Genomic DNA, 24,700 nt, shown 5'->3' with positions numbered 1-24,700 from the left:
GAGAGAGGGGCTGGGAGAGAAAGAGAAAGAGAAAGGTCAAGCGAGTAAGGAGGTCTGGGCCGCTCTAGCGCGCAAGACCTTTCAGGGACTGGGATCGGACACTAGCCTGCGAACCACGCGGCGAGGAGGGCCCTTGGCTCATCCAATCAGAGCGGCGGGTCTGGGCGCCCTCCGTCGCCTTGACAACGGGACGCACAGGCTTGAGCGCTGCGAGGTGGCGGTTTGGGTCCGGCCCTCGGGAATCTACCATGTCGCGCCCGAAGGTAAGAGTGCCAGGGGATCCAGATGCTTTCATCGTCCTTAGAGAAGGAAGGGAGGCCACGGAGGCATTCCGACTTGGGGGGTCCCCGCGGAGTGATTCCGGATAGAGTGGGAGGAAAATGATGAATACGGAGAAAGGACTTCAAGCTCCGGTTGACCGCGCGCCGCCGGAGGTGCTGCGCGAGTCCACCACTAGGCTTGCTGGCGGGAAAGTTAGGAAAATCTGGGATTCTAAACTGTACTCAACGATTTGTGTGACCCTGGGGGAACCTCAGAATTTTCGATTTCCTGACCTGGAAAAGCTCTTAGAGATCCGTTCATCCCGCCTCCCTCTTGCCTACCCACCCATCCATTCGTAACACATTCGTCCTAAAACGCTAATCAGTGCCTTCTTTAAACTGAGCCCAGTGCTGACCAGTAAGGACACAGAGGTGAATCAGACAAGTCCTTGTCCTTTAGGAGTGCACGGGCCAACTCCCCCACTTTAAAATGGGAAAAATGCGACCCAAAGAGGGGAAATAAATTACTCTAGAATCCAACACTCTCCCCCCCCCCCACTAGCCTGCTTCTTATCCCGTGTTCTACTTCTCATGAGTTGGCACCCCCATTTCTTTAATTCCCTCTCACAACAAAAAACGAGTGATTACATTGGGTCTACTCACACAATCCAGGATAATCTCTCCATTTTAAAGTCAGTTGATTATATCTGCAACCTTAATTTCCCCTTGTAATGTAACCTATTTACAGGTTCTGGGATATTAGGACATGGACATCTTTTGGGGGAACATTATTTTGCCTACCACAATATTCTATCATGAAATAATTGGAAAATGGAATTTTAAAAATATTATTTAAAATAGCGTCACAAAATCAAATACCTATGAATAAATTTAATTTAAAACGTCCAAGATTTCTGTACTGAAAACTAGAAAATATTGTGGGAAGAAATTAAAGAACACTTAAATTAATAGAGATAGACCATATTCATGGATTGGAAGACTCAATACTTGATGATGTCACTTCTCAAAATGATCTGTAGATTCAGTACAATCCCAATAAAATCCCAACACACTTTTTTTGTTAAAAATCAGCAAGCTGATTCTAAAATTATATTGAAGTGCAAATGACCCCAATTACAAAGACAATCTTGAAAAAAACAAAGTTAGAGGACTTACAGTACCTGATTTCAAAATTTACTAGAGAGTTATTGTAATTAAGATAGGGTGGTAGCAACGTAAGGGTAGACAAATAATAAAACAGTCTAGAGATGGACCTACATATACACAGTCAACTGTATTTTAACAGAAGAATCAATGCAATTCAGTGGAGAAAGGAAAATTTTTCAATTTTTTAATTTTTTAAAGATTTTATTTATTTATTTATTTGTCAGAAAGAGAAAGCACAAGTAGGGGGAGCGGCAGGTAGAGGGAGAAGCAGGCTCCCTGCTGAGCAAGGAGCGTGATGCAGGACTTGATCCCAGGACCCTGAGATCATGAACTGAGCCAAAGGCAGATGCTTAACTGAGCCACCCAGGCGCCCCAGGAAAAGTTTTTCAACCAACAACTGGATAAACATAAGGAAAATAGAACTGAAAACATGAAAGAGTATAAAAGATATAATCAAAAAAGAGTAGGACACCTTACTAGCGCTAGGGGCTTAAATGTACTACTAGGTTAAGAGTTCATGTGCTTTTGTAGAAACTAATTTCTATCAGTTTCATAAAGCAGTATCCTCTATCCTTTCCACTGGCTCTTTGAGGAATAGGATGGTGTGGTAGGCAGAATTCTAGAAGGCCCCTAGATCACCTTGTAGAATTCCCTCCCCTTGAGTGTGGGTGGAGCCTGTGAATTTGATGGGATAGTTACTACCATGATTGTATACCATGCATCATATAAGACTCTATTGTGGCTGATCTGGAGTGGGGAGGGTTGGGGGTCAGAGGGATGAGCTTCTGCTGGCCTGGAGGAAAGCAAAAATCCATGTTGTGAACTGCCTAGGGGGCCACGTTGAAAGGAACTGCAGGGGGCCTCTAGTTGCTGAGGGCAGTCCCCAGTCAACAGCTAGCAAGTCAACAGGGACTTCAGTCTTGCAACCCCGAGCAACTGAACTCTGCCAACAATCTGGATGATCTTGGAAAAGGACCCCAAGCCCATGTATGAGAACCATAACCTGGGTTATCACCTTGGTTGTAGGATTGTAAGACCTGGCCAGAAGATCCAGCTAAGCCTTGCCCAGACTCCTGGCCCATGGAAAATGCAAGACATAAATGTGGTGTATTTTAAGCCACCAAGGTTGTGGTAATTTGGCATGCTTACTGCATAGAAAACTAATGCTGATGACAAGTCTGTCCAAGTTGCAATGGTCATCCTGTACAAGACCAGTTTTGATTTCTTTCTTCATACCTGCCATTGGGAATCAGTCTTACTAGGACTAAAGGCCAAACTGTTTTAGGCATGGTAGAAGCAAAATAATGCCCAACCCCCACCCCCTGTTGAGGATTTGAAAGGTCCATTTTGGTTGGAAGAAATTAACTTCTCTCTGAGTCTTTGGCCCAGCCCCCTTCTGGATCATGGATCTAATCAAACATTCAAGTTTCAGTTCCTTCTCACAGAGCCTGCTGAGTTCAGGCCTCAAAACTGGGGTTCAGGGTTGGACCTTTGGAGCACTGAAAACTAGGTATTCACTCGACTACTCATGCCTGTGGAACAATCCCATAAAGTGGGTTCTTGAATACTTGGAGATTTATTCCGAGGACCAAGTTGCTGGGCACGTGCTGACCAATGTGAACTTGGCCAGGCCGGTCTTTCACGTCTCAGGATCCGGGTAGTGTTGTGTCTGATGGTTTGAGCATTTTCAGATTTGCAGTAAATCGAGCTGGGAAGGCAGGGTGGGTATGCAGGACCAGTTACGTTGCTTTCCTTTTCTCCTTGCAGAATCAAAATTACAAGGGCCATGGATTGTCAAAGGGAAAAGAGCGGTGAGTGGTCCCACACCATCTAATAAACACAGAACTAACTAACTTCCTTCCTTCCTTCCTTCCTTCCTTCCTTCCTTCCTTCCTTCCTCCCTCCCTCCCTCCCTTCCTTCCTTCATTCCTTCCTTCCTTCCTTCCTTTCTTCCTCCCCTTTTTCTGTCTCTCCATACCCCTTTTTTACTTCAATAATGATAATGATAATAATAATAAACACCCACTGAGCAGTTACCATGTGCCAGGTTGTATTAGCTCCTTGAGTCCTTACCACAATCCTTTGAAGCAGATACCACTACTGGGTCCGTTTTATAGGTGGAGACACTGAAGCTCAGAGCGGCTAGGTAACTTGCTCAAGACTGTAGGATCAGTTAGTGGCAGAGCCTGTTGGTTTCCAGGGCCCATGTTGTATCTACCCACGCCCTCCTGCCTCCTTCAACAACCATGTGATGGCTTGATAACCCCAATGTCCACGCTGCCCCCATCTTCTGCTTCCTTCTGCGGCAGTAACCCGGGTATAGACTTGACCGAAGTTTTTTTGTGGGGAGTCAGAAGAGGTTACATCACACGCGCTATGGCACAGAGTTTAGATATGTCTATTCTATTTCATTAGATATTTCTCTTCTTTCTAATGTCACTTCTGGCAGCACTGCCACCGAGGTGGGCATGTGTGGTCTCTGACCCTTCCGTCATGCAGCACTCTTCTAGGTGCTGACCCTCAACTTACACGCCCACTCCCGCCCCAGCCAGACAAAGGGCACATCAGTTCATGGGATCTGTTTTATTAGGGCAAACACCAATTAGGAATGTGTTTAGCTACAAGTAATAGGAAACCCAATTAATAGTAGCTTTAAAAAAATTGTAATAACTTTGCTCATGTAACAGAGTCTGGAGGGTTGGTGCAGTGGTTCAACACTGTCAGAGCTCGTGTCTCTGTGATGGTCTTGACCTTTTCCCTATGGACACCAAGTGGCTGCTACAGCTCCAGCCTTCATGTCAAGATCAAGATGGGAAGAAGTGGGCAAGGAAGACTCAAGCCACAGCTCTTTCTCTCTTTAGTTTAATCAAAAGAACCAATGCTTTCCAAGAACGCACCCTCTTTAGCAATCTTACGTTTTTCTCTTACTGACCAGAATTGCATGACATGGACCCTCCTGGCTGCGTGACGCTACGACTATCAGACTGGGTGATTTATTACATGGGTGATGTTATACCATTATTATTCTGCGTGCTGCTTTTGTCACACAAAACTCTATTTACAGTATTTATTCCTCGTTGGTGTGAGAAGCTCTGATACGCTTTAACTACTGTGTGTGTGCCATTGTGTACCACTCGTTATTTCTCCACTTCCTGTTGAAAGGCCTTTAGGCTGTGTCTTAGTATTGATTTCCTCCAGAAGCCAACCCTGAGACAAGGATGAGAGAGCAGTTTATTTGGAAGGTTGAAAGGTGATTCCAGTAAGCATTGGCGGAGAAGAGGGGATGTCAGACAGCTAAGGGAAAGAAACCGATAAAAGGTGCATTACTGACGGGTTATTGTGGTGGGCAGGTGGGGCTCGGTCCCACGGGGATTCCTAGGAGATAGTAAAACGTATGGCAGAGTCATCCCAACGGAGCGATGAGAGGCTGGAGGATTTATCCATCAACTCCAGTTGTCATTGGTTGTGTGCTGTTGGGGGCGGGGCACTTTGGATTTGCTTTAAGCACTGGCCGAGCAGACTCTGGGGGCCAGAAAAAGCCCTCCGGCAAAGAGCTGCTGGGGCTGGCAGTGGAAAGCCTTCTGATTGACTAGCACAGGAATGGAGAACGCCCAAGGAACAAGGGTGGCTCATCAACTGTGTGTTGCAGGTTATTTCTATAAAAAAATCTAAATAGTTACAAAACGAGCACCCCTGTACATGTAATGCCCAGTTGCATATGTAGGGTATCTATCTGGAGCATAGAGCTAGGAGGGAACTGCTGGGTCTAGAGTACGTGCTAATTCAGTTTTACTGAACAGTGCCATGTGGTTCTCCAGAGTGCCTTCTACCAGCCCAGGAAGAGGTTCCAATTTTAGCACATTGTTGCCAAATGTGGACTTTTAGATTTTTGCCAGTCTAATGTGTATGAATAGTACCTGACAGTTTTAATATGCCAAATTGCTCTCTAAAGATTTGTCCAATTTACAGTTCCATCAGCATTATAGGGTAATTATCATTTGTACATTCTTGGGAACACTTGGTATTTGTCTGATTTTAAACATTTCCCCCAATCTGAAGGATTTTGAAATTGTATGTCTTCATTGTTTTGGATTAAATTTTAAATACTCCTTACTTCACTACTTTAGAGCAGTGGTTCTTAAAATTTGAGCTCAGTAGGGGACGGGAGGGAAATCTGAAGGGGGAGAAATGAGAGAGGGAGACAAACCATGAGAGACTATGGACCCCAGGAAACAAACTGAGGATTTCAGAGGGAACAGGGGTTGGGGGATGGGAACACAGGGTGATGGGCATTAAGGAGGGCACGTGATGCGATGAGCACTGGGTGTTACACGCAGCTAATGAATCATTGAACACTGTATCAAAAACTGATGATACAGTGGCTAACTAAACATAATAAAAAAAATTGAGTTCAGGATCTCTTTACTACTTAAAAATTATTGTGGATTCTTATTAATTTTTGTGTGGCTTTTATTTATCAATATTATATTAGAAATTTAAAATTAAAAAATTGAAAAATATTTATTAATTTATTTAAAAAGCAACAACGTACTCTACCTGGTAGCATAAATAATGTATTTTTATGAACTATAGCTGTGTTCTCCCTCCCCCAAATTTACTAAGACGCGTAGTACTTGTTTTTACATTTTTGTGAATTTCTTTAATGTCTGGCACAATAGAAAACATCTGGCTTCCCAAATCTTTTGGATTCAATCTGTTGTGATATGTTGTTTCTGTTGAAGAATAGGAGGAAAATCCAGCCTCGCAAAGATACGTAGTTGGAAAAGAGAGGCCTTTGTAAACCTCTGAAAGGCTTGGAGACCCTGAGGAATTCTGGGACCACCCATCAAGAACCGCTATTCTAGGGAATTACAATATGCATCCTTAACTCATCACTGTCTACCCTGAATCAATATTATACCCCTTCTGCACAACACAAGAACCCTAGCACAGCACGCTCTGTTTACTCCCCTCTGGTCCTTCGTGCTGTTATTTTTGTCATGTATTTAAACACTAAAGAAAGTTCTTCAGGCTGAAGGAAAATTATACCAGATGGAGACTCAGACCTACAAAAGGAATAATGTGTGGAGAGAGAAAGAGAGAGAGAGATTGTGTTTCCAGAGACCGTAAGCCCTTTCCTCTGACTAGTAGTTAGGTTGGGGGCTGATCATTCGATGCCTCCTAGAGCTGAGTGGAACAGGGGCTAGACTGAAGCTTTAAATACACTGAGTTCACTCCAAGCCCAGCCTCCTGTACTGCTGTTTTGAGCTTTTGTCCTGGGTGGGGGCTGGATGGCAGTTCCGTTTTTTCTGGTTGTTTATGGTTTTGGGGTTCATTTTTGGATTCAACTCTGGCAGGGCTGCCCAAATGCACACACCCCATCAACGTGCAGGAGTATGGGTTTTCTCTCTGCTTTACTGTGTTCTCTCCTGCTTCTTTCTTTCTTTCTTTCTTTCTTTCTTTCTTTCTTTCTTTCTTTCTGTTTTTTTTTTTTTTTAAGATTTTATTTATTTGACAGAAAGAGTACAAGCAAGGGGAGCAGCAGGCAGAGGGAGAGGGAGAAGCAGGGTCCCACCAAGCAGAGAGCCTGTGGGGCTCGATCCCAGGACCCTGGGATCATGACCTGAGCTGAAGGCAGCTGCTTAACCAACGGAGCCACCCAGGCACCCGAACTACTGCTTCTTTCTTAAGCATATTTGCTGCAGTGTTGTTTTGGTTTGGTTTGGTTTTGGAAGCGGGGTGATATTCCGGATTTTGATTTGGTTGGCCACCCTACGTATTGTCTAAGCTCAGCTGCTTTCTCCTGGTGCCTGCAAAGTCTCCCCACGGCTGGCTCATTCCTCCACTTGCCCGCCCTCAGGTACCCCCAGACCTAGAAACTGCAGCATTGCTCTGCTCCCCCAGGAAGGGCTTGTTTCTCTCTGGAATCAGTTGGTCACGTTTCCTTTTATCCATTCCTCTCCACTAGACCCGTAGTCAAGTGTGATACTTATTTTGTACATTTTTTCCCCTTGTTGTGACTATAGGACTGAAAGTCTTTCACATCCTCTTATATTGTAACCTGTAGCAGAAACCCTCTCCTTGGTATATTAATTTACTGGGTTGTTGGGAAGGTTGAGTGTCTTTTCACATGCATACTGGTAAGTTTTCTCCTCTGTGACTTGCCTGTTCATATCCCTTAGGCAATTTTCTATTGAGTTCTTTGTCTTTTTCTTAATGATTTATAGGAGCTCTTTTTGTACTTGGTCCTAATGTCTTATGGATTGTAAGCATTGTAAATATTTTATCTTAATCTATAGCCAATCCTTTAACTTTATTTGTGGTATATTTTGTTACAGAGTTCTGTTGTACATACAGAAAGGTGCATACATCATAAGTTTACAGCTCAATGAATTTTCATTAACTCAATATGCAGGAAACAGAACATCGCCAACACCCCAGAATGCCACTCATGCTCTCTTCCAATCATTCCCCCACAAAAGTAGCCATTATCCAGACTTCTAAAGATGTGTTACATTTTTTAAAATTAAATACTGACTTTGAGATAATTGTGGATTCGTATGCAGTTGTAAGAAATAATACAGTGAGATCCCACGTGCCCTGTACTTGGTTCCCCGCAATGGTAACAGAGTAAAACTATATAGGACAGTAAGGAAAATTCCCATCACCACAAGGATCCCTCGCATGACCCTTGTGTAGCCACACCCACTCCCTCCTTCTCCCTCTGCCTTCTCCCACAGCCCAACCCCACCCTGTCCTTAACGCCCAACAACTGCTCATCTGTTCTCCATTTCTATAATTTTGTCATTTTTAAAAGTTATATAAATAGAATTGTACGGTATATAATAACATTTTGGGATTGGCCTTTTTCACTCGGCATAATTCCCTAGAGATGAATCTAGGCTGAATGTATAAATATTTCACTCCTTTTTATTGGTGACTGTTATTCCATCGTATAGATGGACCACTGTTTGTTTAACCATTCACCTATTGAAGGACATCTGGGTTTGTTACCAGTTTGAGGCTATTTTTTAAAAAGGTTATTTATTTTATTTTATTTTATTTATTTGTCAGAGAGAGAGAGCCCAAGCAGGGAGAGCAGCAGACAGAGGGAGAAGCAGACTCCCCACTGAGCAAGGAGTCTATTGTGGGACTCGATTCCAAGAGCCTGGGATCATGACCTGAGCTGAAGGCAGACACTTCACCGACTGAGGCACCCAGGTGTCCCCCAGTTTGGGACTGTTATTAAGAAAGCTGCTACGAACATCCCTGTACAGGGTTTTGTGTGATCCTGAGCAAGTGTTCGTTGCTTTGTCTGCAGAGAGCAGAGAGCATCAATCCGATTCAAGACCACTCTCATGAATACTCTCATGGATGTCCTTCGCCACAGGCCAGGATGGGTGGAAGTAAAGGAGTAAGACACCTCCCCACCCCGCTCCCTGCCAACCTCGTCCCTCCTTCCCTTTGCCTCACAGGTCCTTGTCTCCCTCTGTTTTCTCCCAGTTCCCCTGAGTGGCTGCTGGGACTTGTCCCAATTGAGCTGTGATAGGGACCAACATTTATTTAGCACTCAAAATGTGTCAGGCGCCTTACGGATGCCCTCTGTCTTATTTAAGCCTTATAACCATCCAGCAAGATATGATTACGTTCAGAGGTATTAAGCCAATTGTTGAAGGTCACACAGCATGTAAGTGTCTGAGTGGCGTTCACACCAGGTTCAGTTGGACTGTTCCACAGCCAGGGTCTTAGAGCTCTCCGGAGAATCAAGGAATGCAGCCATCACTCCACTAGCTGGCTGGAATTTTCCAGTGATGGCAGCTCCAGGTCAAGGGCTGCTCTTCCCTGGCCACTTACTGGTTCTGTGACCTTGAACAAGTTACTTGACCCCAAGCCTACATTTCTTCTTCTATGCTGAGCCCTGGGGATACCGAGATGAACAAGCATCCAATGCCTGGCCCATAATATAAGTTAGGGTTAAGGTTTGGGTGCATGTAACAGAGACCCAAAGTAAAAGAGGCTTTGACAGACTAGAACTTGATGTCTCCCATTGAAATCCAGATGTAGGAAGTTCGGAGGCGGTATAGAAGTGTGAATCCACCCGCTTCCATCTTTCCATTCTGCTATACCTTGAGCGAGGCCCTTGTCCTCGCCGTCTAAGGTGGACAGTCTAAGCTCCAGCCTTACAGCCAGAGTCCAAGCCACAGTCGGTAGGAACGAGGCAAGAAAATGCCTGCCCTGCCCTTGAAGAACACAGCCTAGAAGTCTCTCACATTGGCCAGAACTTAGCTTAGCTGCAAGAGAATCTGGAAAATGTCATCTTTATTTTGGAGAACGTGATGACATTTTCCCAGATAAATGTTGGGAATCCTGTTACTGTAGAGAAAGGGAGAGAATAGGTATGAGGGGTGAGGGCAGCCAGCTGCCCTGACATGGCACCCAGTGAATATTGTTGCCTAACAGTAGCTAAGCCTGTTAGACGCTCTTTAGCACTCTACCTGCATGACCTCTGACTCATTGAGCAGACCTTCTGGGAGGTGCTGTCATCATACCCATTTGCTGAAAGTGGGAAAACTGGACACAGAAGAGCAAAACCCGCCATGTTTGAGGTCACTCAGCTTGTCAGGGCTTGGGCTAGGACTGCACCCGGTCAGTCTGTGTGTGGAGTCCCAGGCTCGTCTCCACCCTGTTCCAGCAGCCTCTCCATGAATGAGGAAACTAATGAGTAACTGGGGGAATCCATGATTCCCATTGCCTGGGACTGGAGTCTAGTCTCGTCCACACGGAGCTTCAGTCACAGCTGTAATTTTTTACTGAAGATGTTGGAAGCAATCATGGCAGCGTAGTTGTCTTTCCCGCCCCCTATTCTTCAAGCGCTTCGTCTCTGCCCCACAGCCCTGGCATCAGATTCCGTAGATGAGCCTGCTGTCCTGTCCCTCTCTTTAGTGTGGTGGTGAAGAAGCAGGTGGGATTCGGAGTCGGGCAGGCCTGGGTAGGAATCCCAGTGCTGCAGGGCCTCGGCGAGCAGGGCCAGCCTCATCTGAGGGCTCTAGACTGTTGTCGCCTTTGGAGGCTGCTCTGAGGAGTCAGTGAGAAGAGGGCTTTCTGGACCGGGAAGGGCTTGAAAATGTTACCTAACTGCACTGCTTGGTAATGTGGGCTGGGGGTGGAAACAGAGATGCTTCCAGCGCCCAGGCAGGTCACATGATCAGGTGAGGCTGGCTGGTTGTCGGGGGCCGGAGGGAGTGGTGGGGACTCTCATCTGGAAAGGGCATGCCCTGTCTAACTCCGGGTCACCTCCCTGGGGCCCAGAACCCCCAGCACGGCTCAGGCCGTGACCTTTGTTCCCCCCACCCGCAGTGAAGGGGAGTGGGATTTCTACTGGTGTGACGTCAGCTGGCTCCGGGAGAACTTTGATCACACCTACATGGACGAGCACGTGCGGATCAGTCACTTCCGGAACCACTACGAGGTGAGCTGGGGAGGCCGGTGGACTGAGTCGGCCAATTCATGTCACGGGATGTGGCAATGAGCAGTGGAAGGGAAGGTGGGGCACATGCTGGGGTGGGGTGGGGGGGGAGCACGTGCCCAAGATCCGTGAGGCGCTAAAGAGTGTGAGAGAATAAGGGTCTGGTACCTGCACAGGCTGCCTTGGGGTGGGGACTGAGGTCACAGTCTGGTTGGCATTTCAGCACTGGAGATGGGTGGGGCAAGGGCGAAGGAGCAGGACTTTTGAGCCGTATGATGACTGCAGGGGAGAGGCAAGTTGAGCAACTGGGAGTCTAGAGATGGGAGGGAGGTCTGGGAGGAACCAGAACACAAAGATGGGACCGGAGGAGCCAATGATGCTGAGATCTGAAAGGTTAGTACAGCTTAGCAGTTAGAAACATGAACTTGGGAGTCAGACAGGTGCAGGTCAAATCCTGGCTGTGCCTCCGTTAGCTGGGTGACTCTGGGCAACTGACTTAACCTTTCTGAGCCTTAGTTTTCCGGCCTGTGAAGTGGGGATTGCTATAGAACGGCAGGCTCTTGGAGTTACTCTTACTGTGATTGTTATTGGGCGGGTGAGAGGCTGCGGGGGCCAGCTGTGGTGGTGGGGCTGGGAGCTGGGGCAGGACAGTGGGCACAAGCACTCACGGCCTGCTCCCCCACCTTGCTGCCCAGCTGACCCGCAAGAACTACATGGTGAAGAATCTGAAGCGGTTCCGGAAACAGCTGGAGCGTGAGGCTGGAAAGCTGGAGGCAGCCAAGTGCGACTTCTTCCCCAAAACCTTTGAGATGCCATGCGAGTACCACCTGTTCGTGGAGGAGTTCCGCAAAAACCCGGGAATCACCTGGATCATGAAGCCTGTGCGTGCCCAGGGCCGGGAGCAGGGGGAGAGGCAGAGGGGAGGGGGGCTTCCCAGGCACCAGACAGAGCAGGGATCCCTCCTGGCACATCCCGAAACAGAGCTCTGCCTGGCAATTCAGCCTTAGGTTCGGCCTCCCCCCGAGGGCTGACTTCGTCTCCTCTTTGCAGTGTGTGGACCCAGTAGCTATGACAGCTGGTACACAGTAGGTGCTCAATGCGTGTTTACTGGATGAACAAGTGATCCTCAGGACACCAGGGCAGGGAATCCAGAGGCTTGCTGGAGCTCAGATCCCCGCCTCTCTTCCTGACGGGAGAGGGACAGTGGCGGCCAGGCCATGCCAAGCACGTTACCTGCGCTGCCTGGTTCTCAGGATGGCCCTTGGGAGGAGCTATTACCTCATTTTAAAGATGAGGAGACTGAGACCCGTGTATTCAAACATTCCATAAACACTCACTGAGCACTTGCCATGCGCCAGCCATAGACCTAGGCGCTGGCGACGCAGCCCTCAGGGAGTCGAAGTGGGTCTCTGCCTTCCTGGGGCCAGATAATACAGAGGACGAATGTGTGCGTCCAGCTGTGCTAAGTGTCAGTAGAGAGGAAACAGTAGGAGGCTGCCCGCTGCCCGGCAGGCTTTTCTGAAGGGAGACTGGGCTCCGAGGCCAGACCTTTTAGTACAAATACTACCTGTGCCACTTACTAGCTGTGTGACCTCAGGCAGATTACTTAACTTCTCTGCTCCCCCGTTTCCCCATCTGCAAAGTGGGACTGCGGTACCTGTCGCATAACGTGTGTGTGACTAAGTGAGTTACTGTAGGCAGAGCACACACAAGGCACTCCGTAAGTGACAGCTGCTGTTGTCGTTGTTGTTATTAAAAGAATTAGTATTGGCTGTGGCCTGAAGGAGGCAGAGGGTCAGCCTGGACAAGGGCAGAGGTAGGGAAGAGCATTCCAGGAAGAGGGAACTGTATGCAGGAAAGCCTTGCATCCAGAGATAACCCTTCAGGGATCCAGAAACTGAGTGGAGGGCACGGGTGGCAGAGTACCCACCAGCCCCTCGGTTCTTCCTCACGCCAGGCCTGCTTTCTCACCACAAAGCCACCAGAGCCTTGAATGGCATCAGCAAAGCCTCCTACTATTTCCCGGGCTTGGGAACGTGCCAGGCCCCAGGAAGAGAGCTGTGGGGAGCAGAGTGGGGACAGCCCTTCCTTGTGCAGCTGGGGACTAGGGCCGGTGTTGGCCGATGCTCAGTCAATAGCACAGGTGCTCGGACGGGCAGACGAAAACCACAGATGCTCCCAGGATGCTCCCAGCCGGGTTCCAGAGCAGCATTTGCCTCTTGCTCCTGTCCCTGGCGAGGCCTGCTGGGAGGCCTGCTGGGAGGCTTGCATGTCTTCTCTGTAGCCAGAGCAGAAGGGGTTGGGCAGAGGAGAACAGCAACCCACTGGGCGTTCTGGCTCCCAGCATTATCCTCCCAGACAAATGGTAATTTGTGCTAATTGGGAAGAGCAATCGCGTATTAAGTTGATTCCTTTCCCAGCCCACGGCCTTTGTTAGAGGCAGACGCAAGACGGCTGTAATTAAGGGGCGGCATCTTGGCTGCGTCCCTGCAGAGCTGCGACACCCTGTCTGGGGTGCGGGGTGCGGAGAGTGGGTGCTCTGGGCTCTAACTCTGTCCCCGCTGCTTATGAGCCGGCTGACCCCGAGCAAGTTCCTCACCCCTCGAAGTCCGCGTCCTCGCCGTGGGTGAAGTGGAATTCGTGAGTGTGCCTACCTGACAGGGCTGGGAGAATCCGGTGAACTCACAGCATGTTACACGCGGGAGGTCCACAAGTTATACAAAGGGCTTGGCACTTAGGGGTCCAGTCATTGCCCAGCTTTACTGTGATTTCCGGGAGTCCAGGCAACACCTTCTCTCCCCTTGCCCCTGGAAAGCACTAGGCCAGTGCTCCCCAAATCCACAATGTGCCCGCAGTCATCGGGGATCTGGTTCAAGGCGGAGCTGATTCAGCAGGTCTGTGAAGGGCCCGAGAGCCTGCATCTCTAACCAGCTCCCAGGGGAGGCCCTTGCTGCTGGTCCACGGACCACACTTTGAGGACTGAGACTGTGGAGGAGTCATTCTCAAACCTGAGAGTGCATGCGAATTTTCTGGAATGCTTATTAAGGCCCCTCCTCCATCCCTCAGTGTCTGATTCCGTAGGCCCGGTGTGGGGCCTAAGAATTTGAGTTTCTAACAAGGTCCCAGTTGTAACAGCCAGGGTTCTCCGGAGCAACAGAACTCTGTGATCCACGGGGCTAGAGTATTAGGTGGGGCAAAATCAGTCCACAAACCCTGTTGCTTGGATTCCTTCGGGGTAGGGAAAGTGTTAAAAAAAAAAATAGGACATTACTCCAAATTTAGAAAATAGAGGGAAAAAAAAATCTCAAATCCCTCCACTCTTCCCACAAGGCCTGTCTCTGTGAGCCGGGTTGTCCTCGAGCACCCACATGCCAGAGTTTTCACATAGTTGCCGTGGCGGGGCCAGGGAGGGCAGCCACTGGGCCGCCTTTTCCCTCCGGAGTCTCCTCTGCACGGCTCCCTAGGGCGTGCTGAGTCTTCATCTTCCTCTCGAGCGAGCGGCAGCAGAGCAGGGGCGATGAGGGGGCGAGTTGGACTCAGAAGGGAATAAGCAGCATCGTTCCCTCCATGCCACCCTCAGGGACCCCTCTTCCCACGGACCCTGAGCCCCAGCCCCTTTCAGAGCTTTGCTATCACTCTCAGAGTATAAGAACAAGCCCCTGGCTTTGCCATTTAAAAGCCCAGGTGACATAAAAATTGCATTAATTCAAACTTCTTTTCCATCTGAACATTCTCCCCTCCCACCAGCTCAGGCCCTCTGGGTAGGCAGGAGGGAGGCAGGACCCAGACCACGGGACCACGCTTGCTTGTCTAGCCTCCCTCACGTGGCTGGGGGGCAGGGTCTGGCTGTCAGGGCTCAGGCCTGTCCATCAGCCCTGGGGCCTGTCCTGCGGTCCCTGCGTGTCTACAGATCTGGTTTAACCCTTCACTCAGGGCCATGTACATCCCGGGCAACCACTAGGCTGCTCCCAGCTCTGGGGGCGTCTGTCCAAATTGCAGGACAGGAAGAACAGAATTTAACCTTCTGTTTCGTGAGTTTCCTCCACCAGAGCTTCTCAGATCTTTTCACTGCAATGTCCTAAGAGTTGGGGGTGCTTTGGGCAGCACATAGCAGAAGCCCGACTAACGGGAGCTCAGACAAGAGGGCAGGGGCTCTGCACTGTTCTCACGTCATGGGTTTCTCTGGCATCTGGCAAAAATCCTGTTTCACACTGTGACAAAGGAGTGTTTTTTTTTTTTAAAGATTTTATTTATTTATTTGACAGAGATAGAGACAGCCAGCGAGAGAGGGAACACGAGCAGGGCAGGTGGGAGGAAGAAGCAGGCTCATAGCAGAAGAGCCTGATGTGGGGCTCGATCCCAGAACGCCGGGATCACGCCCTGAGCCGAAGGCAGACGCTTAACCGCTGTGCCACCCAGGCGCCCCCAAAGGAGTGTTTTTAAAAGGCTAAAGTAATTTGACTATAAAAGGAAGCAACTATATTGAAAAACAGTTATCAAACAAACGGATAGTCTGGGTCCTCTGAGAAACAGACGCCAAGGCACGATTGAACATTCTGGGAGTTTTGCCTGTAAGGAATAGGGGGAGGGAGAGGGGAGGGGGAGCTGGGACAGTTATCAGACCCCCAGTGAGGGAGAGGGCAGAGGAAGAGAGGCACCTAGAGGCCTCAGGGAAGCTGCCAGCCAGCGGAGGTCCCTGTCTCCCTGGAGTGGGCCAGGCTTCGTGTCCCAGCCGTCCTTGGTCGGTGGCAGGAGCAGCCCCTGCAGGGGAGCCAGGCAGGCACAGCGCTGAGGGCAGTCAGCAGGGTCCTGCTGTTAGAGACCAGCTAGAGCGTCTCACGACGGCCACACAAACTATGACATGTTTTTTTTTAATTTAATTAATTTATTTGACAGAGAGGGAGAGAGAGAGGAAGAGAGCCCAAGCAGGGGGAGCGGCAGGCAGAGGGCGAGGGAGAAGCAGGCTCCCTTGCTTAGCCCGACGCAGGGCTCGATCCCAGGACCCCAGGATCATGACCTGAGCTGAAGGCAGACGCTTAACCGACTGAGCCAGCCAGGCACCCCTTCTTTATGCCATAGCAGTTTCATTAAAAACTAAAGACAGTCTAATAGCAGACCCATACTTACCATAATTTCAAAGTCATAATGAGCATAAACAATAGTTTGAGATACCCGCAACAACCTTCATGTGATATAAAAATAACTGAGATGTTTTGAAAGTAAAGTCGCAGGCGTGGCTAATATTACTATGGTTTGTTGTCTGCATTCATAATGGAAGGCAATGGGAAAATCTTAGTGTAGGATGACAAATGCTCTTCTCATTCAAGTTTACAGGCGCCAGGACGTTGCCTTTAATGATGAAAGGTCAGTTCCAGGGGTGATCGAGCAACCTTGGTGGGCAGCTCAACAGCATCATCAATTCCCACCCCAGTGGGTTCGCTGCTCCTCTCAGTCTCAAAGCGGCTGCCACACCCTTAGCTTCGCTTCCTCGTGCCTCTACCTGCCGCAGGAATAAAGGAACACCCTGATCTTGTGTCCCTTTTGAAGAAGACACGAACTTCCCAGAGGTCACTGCCGCAGACTTCCCCTGGCACCTGCTAGCCCGTGCCTGCACCAGTCACGTGGCAGCAGGGGCGTGGGACCACCTGGGAGGCCAGGACCACCGGGAAGAGGTGATCCAGATGGGGTTCTGTTGGGGGCACCTGGCTGGCTCAGTGGGTGGAGCCTGTGATTCTTGATCCCGGGGTCGTGAGTTCAAGCCCCACCTTGGGGGGTAGAGCTTACATTCAACGAACAAAAAAACCAAATGGGGTTCTGTTGGCAGAGAAAAAAAGGGAATTTTTTTGCCCTACTCAGGGTTGCTGAGTAGACCACCAACCACATCTGTAACACCCAGCGAATGCCATACAATGAATGCCACGTGTGAATGGCCCACAGGGGCAGGGCAGGCCGTGGCAGCGGGTCAAGGGCCATGAGTGGCTCCAGGGGGTGCAAAATCAAAGTATGGCTCATTCTAATAATCCATTCCTATTATTTTCCAGTTAATTTATCTTTTTAAAAAATAATATGTTTTACTCCCAAGTCATCAAGACCGATACTGCCAGGGCAGGAGCGTGTCTGTCTTGTGAGTCTGTGTACTGGCGGGCACTCGGCCGGAGGTGCGCGGCCTCGGGCTCGTGAAGCACGGATTTAACTCCCTGAGTTAGTCGCCTACTGGTCGGGTAACCTTGAACAGAGTGCTTGGCCTTATTCCTCGGTTCCCTTGGCTGCAAAATGGGGATAGTGCTAATGCCTACAGAGGATTTTGGGGGAAAGCTTTAACGAGGTGAGGTGCGGAAATCTTGGTGCCTGGCACGTAGGAAACACCTGCCGTTGTTGTAAACCGTTCCCCTGACAGTAGTGTCCGGGTTCTATTGCCGCACCCCAAGACTCGGCAACTGGAGACAAAATCACATCTTATTCAGCCCCCGAACCTCCAGTTGGGGCAGCGCCTGACAGGGAAGGCTCCTGGCTGCTCCAGCATCTGCTGGGACGGCTCCCGCGAGGGCTGGAGGATCTGCTTCCAAGCTGGCTCGTGCACTCGGCTGGCGAGTCGGTGCTGGCTGTTGGCTGGGAGCTCCGCCAGGGTGGAGGGCTGGAAGACTCAGTTGCCCTCCATGGGGGCCCCTCCATATGACCTGAGCTCCCGCCCTGCAGGGCGGCTAGGTTCCAAGGGCAACCAGGCCCAAAGACAAAGCTGTGTGGAGCTGGATTGCCTTGGATGACCCAGCATTGGAAGCCACAGAACGTCACTTCTGCCATATGCAATCAGTAGAGACAGCCCTAAATGCTCGCCCGGATTCAAGGGGAGGGCACATCGACTTCACCTCTCGATGAAGGGTGGGGGTAGCAAGGTTCTGGAAAAACCTATGGGACTGGAAATATTTCTGTGACTGTTTTTGCAAACTACAATCTGTTGGAGCTAGACAGTAGGTGAGTTCCCGTCTTAACAACCCTGATGTATCACCATGCAGGAAGTTTATTTTCCACTCTTGGGGATTCTTCCCTTAGGAAGGCATCTCCTGGAACGGGCATGTTTGCTAACATGCTGACAATGCTTCAAAGAATAAAGGCATTTTATTACCTCAGCTAACACGAAAGCCAGGGAGTTCCAGGTCTGGGGATGGGCTCAAGGATGCCGTTAAAAGCCCAGGTTCCTTATCTTTCTTACCTGTCTTAACACTCTGTGTTCTCTGTGTGTTGTGCTCTGTGTGGCAGCTATAGGCCTCACCTCCTCAGACTGCAGCATTCAAAGAAAGAAGGAAAGGAGCCAGACATCTCTTTGTCTCTCTCCCTCCCTCTTACTCCCTCCCTCCCTCTCTCTTTCTCCTCCTCCTTGATCCTGATTTTTTTTTTAAAGATTTTATTTATTCATTTGACAGAGAGAGAGACAGCCAGCGAGAGAGGGAACACAAGCAGGGGGAGTGGGAGAGGAAGAAGCAGGCTCCCAGTGGAGGAGCCCGATGCGGGGCTCGATCCCAGAACGCTGGGATCACGCCCTGAGCCAAAGGCAGACGCTTAACGACTGCGCCACCCAGGCGCCCCGACCCTGATATTTTTAAGAAGGAAGAAAATCATTCTTAGAAGCCCCGAAGCCCCAAGTGGATATCTCTGTAGGTCTCATTGGCCAGAATTAGTCACGAGTTTCCCGAGAGCTGCAAGGAAGGCTGACAAAACAGGTGTGTGGTCTTTTCAGCCTCCGTGTGACAGGTGGGCTCTGCCGGCCAGAGAGAAGGAAGGGAATGACTGTAGGGAAGGCAGCCAACGAAGGTGGGGGTGCAGGCTTCTAGATCAAAAGGCAGGAGCCTTATAAAACTTCTCAATTGAAGTTTAGTAAACAATATGCTCGAGTTATGGGGGCGCAGCTTGGTAAATTTTCATGAGGTGAGCACACCTGAGTAACAAGCACCAGGCCGTAGACGGAGGAGTGCCAGCCCCTCAGCAGCTCCCCCAGGCCCTCTCCCACCCACTGCCCTTTGGGCCCTAACAGCATGGATGCACGTGTCTGCCTGTGTACTTTGTATCACGGGAGACAGGAGGGAGAGCTGCACTGGGCCTGGTTTCTCTCCGGCAACATTATGTTTGCGTGACCCATCCCGGCTGCCACGGGCGAGCACACATTGCTCGCCAGCCTGCTGTAGACTGTTCCACCGCGTGAGTCTACCCCCTGGGAATTTCAAGGTTGGAGCCACTGTGAATCGTGCCACCGTGGACGTCCCTGTGTGTGTCCGTGGGTGCCGGGGTGCACACGCTTCTGCCGTGTAGGGGCCTAGGAGAGGACCTTCTGGGTCCCAGCAGGTGCTTGTGTTCAGCTTTAGGGAAGCCGCCCGTTTCCAACGACGTGCACTCCCACCTGCAGCTGTGAATGCCAGTTTCTCCACAGCCTCACCAACACCTGCTGTTGTTCGTTTTTCATTGTTTTAATCTTTTACCAAAGATTTTATTTATTCATTTTAGACAGAGAGAGAAAGAGAGGAAGCCGGGAGGGGCAGAGAGAGGGAGAAAGAATCTGAAGCGGACTTCACAATGAGCACAGAGCCCGATGCAGGGCTGGACCTCACCACTGCAAGATGGTGACCTGAGCCGAAACCCAGAGTCTGACGCTCAACGCCCCCCCCCCAGCCACCCTGGCGCCCCTATTGTTCGTTTTTAATTTTAACCACTCTCAAGGAGCGCAGAGTGGTATCCTCTTGGGGTTTTCATTTGCATTTCCTTGAGACTAATGAAGTTGAGTGACTTTCCATTGTTTCCATGAGGTGACCTTCTTCCGTGAAGTGGGTTTAAGTCTTGCATGGCCGTGAGCTGTGGGAACCGCTGATGCGCACTGATGAGTTGCTTTCCAGAATAGCGGTGCACAGGTGGCTGCCCCTGAGCCCTCCCAGTGCTCCACGGCTGTGGGCACCTCGTCTTCTGGGTGTACATAGCCCCGAATCACGCACACGGCGCTGCGGGCAGGGCGGGGCTGGGTTTGGGCTCCCACTGCCCCCATGACTGGGAGCCCTTCACGCAGTGGGCAACCTGGCCAGCCGTGCCCGACCGCTCTGCCTGCCCCTGTGTTGTACAAAGATCCTCACACTGGCCAACTGGGCCGTGCTCAGAGGAGAACAGAGGGAAACGAGGGTTTGCATTCCGTGGGTGCCTTACTGCTAGAGAAAAGAGGACTCAGGGGGACCTGCTTAGTGGCTACAGATGGTCAAAGCGCTGTTCTGGGGCCCAGGGATTAGAGTTGTTGTAGGAGGCCCTACAGGCCAGAGCCAGCTGGCAAATTTGAGCTCAACACAGGTTAGCTCTATGAAGTCTAGGTCACTGCGATAGCATCGTGCCCAGCACACGGTAGTCACCTAATCTATACCTTTGGGATGACTGATGAATAGTGTTATCCTGCAACATATGGGCTGCGTCAGGAGGTGGGGGAGGGTAGCGAGCTCCCCGGCACTGTGGACAGGCCAGGCCAGGCCGGTGACCAGCACAGAGGGATTTCACAGGAGGGAGCAATGCCTTTGGTGCTGACTGCTCTGCATGATATTAAAGATGTTTCCAGCCCCTAGACTCTGAAGCCATGAATTATCCATGCTGGGATTCAGTAATGGCAGACTGATCAGTATTAGCTGAAGCAAAACCTAATTAGGAAGGCAAACTGATTTCCAAAAAAAGAATTGGATGATGTGTTCCCAAGACTGTTAGAAATGGTTTTTTAATTGTCTGCTCTTTTGTATTATTCATGCCATTGTATGCCTTTGTGAGCGAAGTCGGCCTCTCTCTCTTCCCTGCTTCCTCTCCCTTCCGCCAGGCTCAGTGCCTTCTCTGTGGCTGGGCCCCATGGCGCTGGGCCCGGCCATTCCTCTGAGAGCTGGAAGCCCGTGGGGAAGATAGAGACAGAGAAATGGTGGGTTGGTGCCCCAGGCACAGGGGCCATCAAGGAGCTGCACGGAGCTGAGAGCCGACCTGTCCGCACTCACCTTCACCCCAGGTAGCCCGCTCGCAGGGGAAGGGCATTTTCCTCTTCCGGAGGCTGAAGGACATCATGGACTGGAGGAAGGTAAGCTTGCCTCTCCCCCCTGGCTTCCGAAACCTCCCTCTGCCCCTGCTGCAATGAGGGGCCCCGCCCTCCCCCCTTCAAAGCTTGGAGGGCTGGCAGAGAAGCTCTGGGGCCCCTAGGAAGGGGGTCTCTGAAGCCAGATTGCCTGGGCTTATTTTATTTTATTTTTTTTAATTAATTTATTTGACAGAGAGAGAGGGAGCACAAGCAGGGGGAGAGGGAGAGGGAGAAGCTAGGCTCTCCACTGAGAAGGGAGCCCAGTGTGGGGCTTGATACCAGGACCCTGGGAACATGACCTGAGCTGAAGGCAGGCACTTAACCGACTGAGCCACCCAGGTGCCCCGCAGATGGCCTGGGTTTAAATCTTGATCTTGCCCCTTAAGGGCTGTGTGACCTTGGGCAAGATACTTCACCTGTCTGTGCCCAAGGACATGGGGGATAGTAGTGACAACACCTGCTGAGGACACAATGAGTTAATATGCCTAAACCAGAGAACACGGCCTCTGTACCTGGGCCCCCTGGTCACCTGTTGGAGAGAGTCCGGCCGACACTTCCTGTAGATCCTAGGCTGGGCCTCAGGTCGCTCCCTCCCTCCCCACCACCCCATCCCTACCCCCGACACGGGTGTAGCAGAAATCCTGGTTCCAGTCCTGCCTCTGCCACTCAACTGCTGTGTGTTCTTGGGGAAATTGCTGAACCCCTCTGAACCTTAGAGATGCTAACAGTGCAGGGTGAGTGAGAAGATCGGGATGACCAGCTCCTACACGACCAGCACCTCCTTCACGAGCTGGTACTCGATAGATGAATTTCCCCTTCCCCTGTGTGTCCTCATTCCTCCCATGGAACGGCAGGGTACCGCGGGAAAGAAGCTCGCCAGCTTAGAGGCCCCGCCAGCCCGGAGCGCGGTCAATCCTTCCGGCAGCCATGTGAGTACAGGTGGGGGGTGGTCCGGGGCCCAGGAAGGGAAGGCCAGGTTACCTTGGGGAGGGGTGACAGTAAGAGTAGAAAATTCTGCTCCGGGGGCCGGGAACCCTGAGTTCCAGGGGCTCCCTGTCACAGGGCTGTTGTGTGACCTCACCAAGTGTGTGACACTTGCTTTTGGGCCCCGGTTTTCTCACAGGTTATGTGAAGGGGGGCAGAGGGTGAGAAAGGGTGCTGCGGACGTGAGGTTCAGTGCGGGTGCGAGAGAAGGCATTGCGGCCTTCCTGGGCTGTGCTGGCGGGGGGCGGACTCGCAGGCAGAGAAGGGGCCAGAACGTCCTTGGGCGTCTCAGAGGTGCTGTAGGCAGTGCTGACCAACGGAACCTTCTACAGAGGTGGGACGGTGCGCACCTGTGCTCTCCCCGGCGTGGCGACTGCTAGCCGCGGGTTGACATCGAGCGCCTGAAAAGCTGCTGGTGCCACTCGAGGGCTGGATTTTAAATTTCTTTTCCTTTCTTTCTTTTACATACGTAAAACTTACCATTTTGGCCACTTTTAAGTGTATAATTTAGTGACATGAAGTATATCCACACTGTTGTGCAGCCATCACCACCGTCCACCTCCAGATCTCTCTCATCTACTTCCAGAACTCTGTCCCCAAGAAACACCAGCTCCCTATTTCCCCTTCCCACCCCAGCGCCTGGCAGCCACCCTTCTATTTCCATCTCCGTGGATTTGATGACTCTAGGGACCTCATCTAAGTGGACAGTAGTTGTCCTTTGTGTCTGGCTTATTTCACTTAGCGTAATGTCCGCAAGGTTCATCCATGTGGGAGTATCTAATTTCAGTTACTTTTAATCAGTTTACATGTAAATGGACAGCACAGGTCTGGAGGTTAAATGCCGAGGCTCTGGGCCCAGCCTGCGGGTCCACTTCCCAGCTGTACCACTGCACAGCTGTGTGACCTTGGGCAAGTCACTCCCCCTCTCTGTGCTTCCGTTTCTCATCTATAAACCAGGGAAAACATGAGTACTTCCCTGATAGGGGTTGATATACCCCGAGGAGAGTACCTAACACAATGCCTCCTACACAAGGAATGCTCCATAAATGTTAATAATAGTTATTATCACGACCAGGATGCGAGAACTTCTGATGACCAGAAGGATGAGATCCCTGTGGAGAACTACGTAGCTCAGCGCTATATCGAAAATCCCTACCTGATAGGAGGTGAGATGGACGCCTCTGCCCAGAACAGTGTCTGTGCTGCTTGACTGCTCTCACCTCCCTGGGCAACGTCCTCCCCTCCCTCCCCCAGGGACCACATCCTTTCTCGTGGTTTTAAACAAACCCCAGATGCTAGTGACCCCGGCTTTCTGTCTCCAGCTGAGACCTCACCCCGACACCCCGGATCCTGATGTCCCACAGCCTGTGGCCCGCCCTTTTGGGGACCTCCCAGCAACTCAAGCCCCACAGCGAGCCTAAAATCCGACCTCGCCCTCCTCCCGCCATGTGGCTCATTCCCCAGCCTCCCCACGTCCCCGGCCCCTCCAGCCCCTGGTTGCTAAGCCAGAGGTGGGAGACCATTCTGGCTGTGTCCCTCTCTCCTCCCACCTCTGCCCTCCATCAGGCTCCCACGCAACTCTTGAATCCATCTGACCACTTCCATCCCCCTCCTGTCCTCACTGGTGCCCACTGCTGCTCTGGTCCCCTGTGCTCCGTTCCAACCCAGTAGCCAGGGGGACAAGACACCCTTCAGTGGCTTCCCATGGTTGGCAAAACACAATCCAAAAACCGCGTGAGCTGGCCCCTGCTGACCTCGCTGACCTCACTGACCTCACCGACCTCGTCTCCTTCCACTCTGCCCCCTCTGGGCCTCTGCCCCGGCCATTCCTCCTGCCCCAAGCCCTGAGGCCTGCCCCTCTGGGTTAGGTGGGCACCTCTGTTCCTGTAGGTCACCACTTCTCCATGAAGCCTTCCTTGACCCCATGTCTTCGGCCTTTCTGCGCCATTTCTTTCTTAAGATTTTATTTATTTATTTATTTATTTATTTATTTATTTATTTATTTGAGAGAGACAGAGATAGGGAGAGACAGCACCAGCTGGGGGCAGGGAGGGGTAGGGGGAGGGGGGAAGCAGACTCCCCGCCGAGCAGAGAGCCTGAGGCTGGGGCTCGATCCCAGGACCTGGAGATCATGACCTGAGCCCAGGGTGGATGCTTAACCCACTGAGCCACCCAGGCGCCCCAGGCTTTCCCGGGTATTAACCCTCCCTGCCAGTCACCCTCTCCTTGTACCTCGTGTGCTTTTATTGGCATTCCCGTCTGTCTGTCCATCACTATAACCCACAAACCTAGCGCGGTGCCTGGACCACGGTCAGTACTGGCTGCATGGATGCTTCTCTCGCCCGACAGGCCGCAAGTTTGACCTGCGCGTCTATGTGCTGGTGATGTCGGTGAGTAGCTAAGAGGGGGCCTCCTCCAGCCACAGGTGAGGAACAGCTGGACCGGGAGGCGGGGCAGAAGCCATTCTGGGGGGCACCTGTGCGAGCTTGTCTGATTTTGCCTGCCTGGGAGAGCCCAGGAGGCATCTGAGGACAAGGTGGGGGTGGGTAAACCGATCCCACTTTTGCCGTCTTAGAGACCCCGCAGTCTGGATTTGCCCTCTACCTGTCCTTCATTCACTCACCATCCCCGGTAACCGCAGCTAACTTACTGAGCACTGCCGAGTACCAAGCCCCGGTACTTGGCAGATTCTGTTTCATGCAGCCCTCCTAATAACCGGGGAGGTAGGTTCTGTTACCATCCTCATTT

The 24,700-nt window shown here is 51.0% G+C and overlaps 1 protein-coding gene across 1 annotated transcript in view; it reads left to right on the top strand.

Moving 5' to 3' along the window:
• Positions 1–248: 248 nt before the first annotated feature.
• The window catches only part of TTLL9 (tubulin tyrosine ligase like 9), a 36,722-nt gene continuing 12,270 nt past the window's right edge, over positions 249–24,700 (top strand). The window contains exons 1-9 of the mRNA XM_026503250.2: positions 249–263; positions 3,195–3,238; positions 8,749–8,841; positions 10,785–10,896; positions 11,589–11,774; positions 20,903–20,971; positions 21,823–21,897; positions 23,028–23,118; positions 24,302–24,342. Of these exons, the coding sequence (XP_026359035.1) occupies positions 249–263; positions 3,195–3,238; positions 8,749–8,841; positions 10,785–10,896; positions 11,589–11,774; positions 20,903–20,971; positions 21,823–21,897; positions 23,028–23,118; positions 24,302–24,342 (726 nt within the window). The remainder of the gene's footprint in view (positions 264–3,194; positions 3,239–8,748; positions 8,842–10,784; positions 10,897–11,588; positions 11,775–20,902; positions 20,972–21,822; positions 21,898–23,027; positions 23,119–24,301; positions 24,343–24,700) is intronic.

Source organism: Ursus arctos, unplaced genomic scaffold, assembly GCF_023065955.2.
Source record: "Ursus arctos isolate Adak ecotype North America unplaced genomic scaffold, UrsArc2.0 scaffold_16, whole genome shotgun sequence".
NCBI lineage: Eukaryota > Metazoa > Chordata > Mammalia > Carnivora > Ursidae > Ursus > Ursus arctos.
The sequence above is the reverse complement of the archived record's forward strand: the minus strand, read 5'-3'. Positions and strand labels throughout refer to the sequence as shown.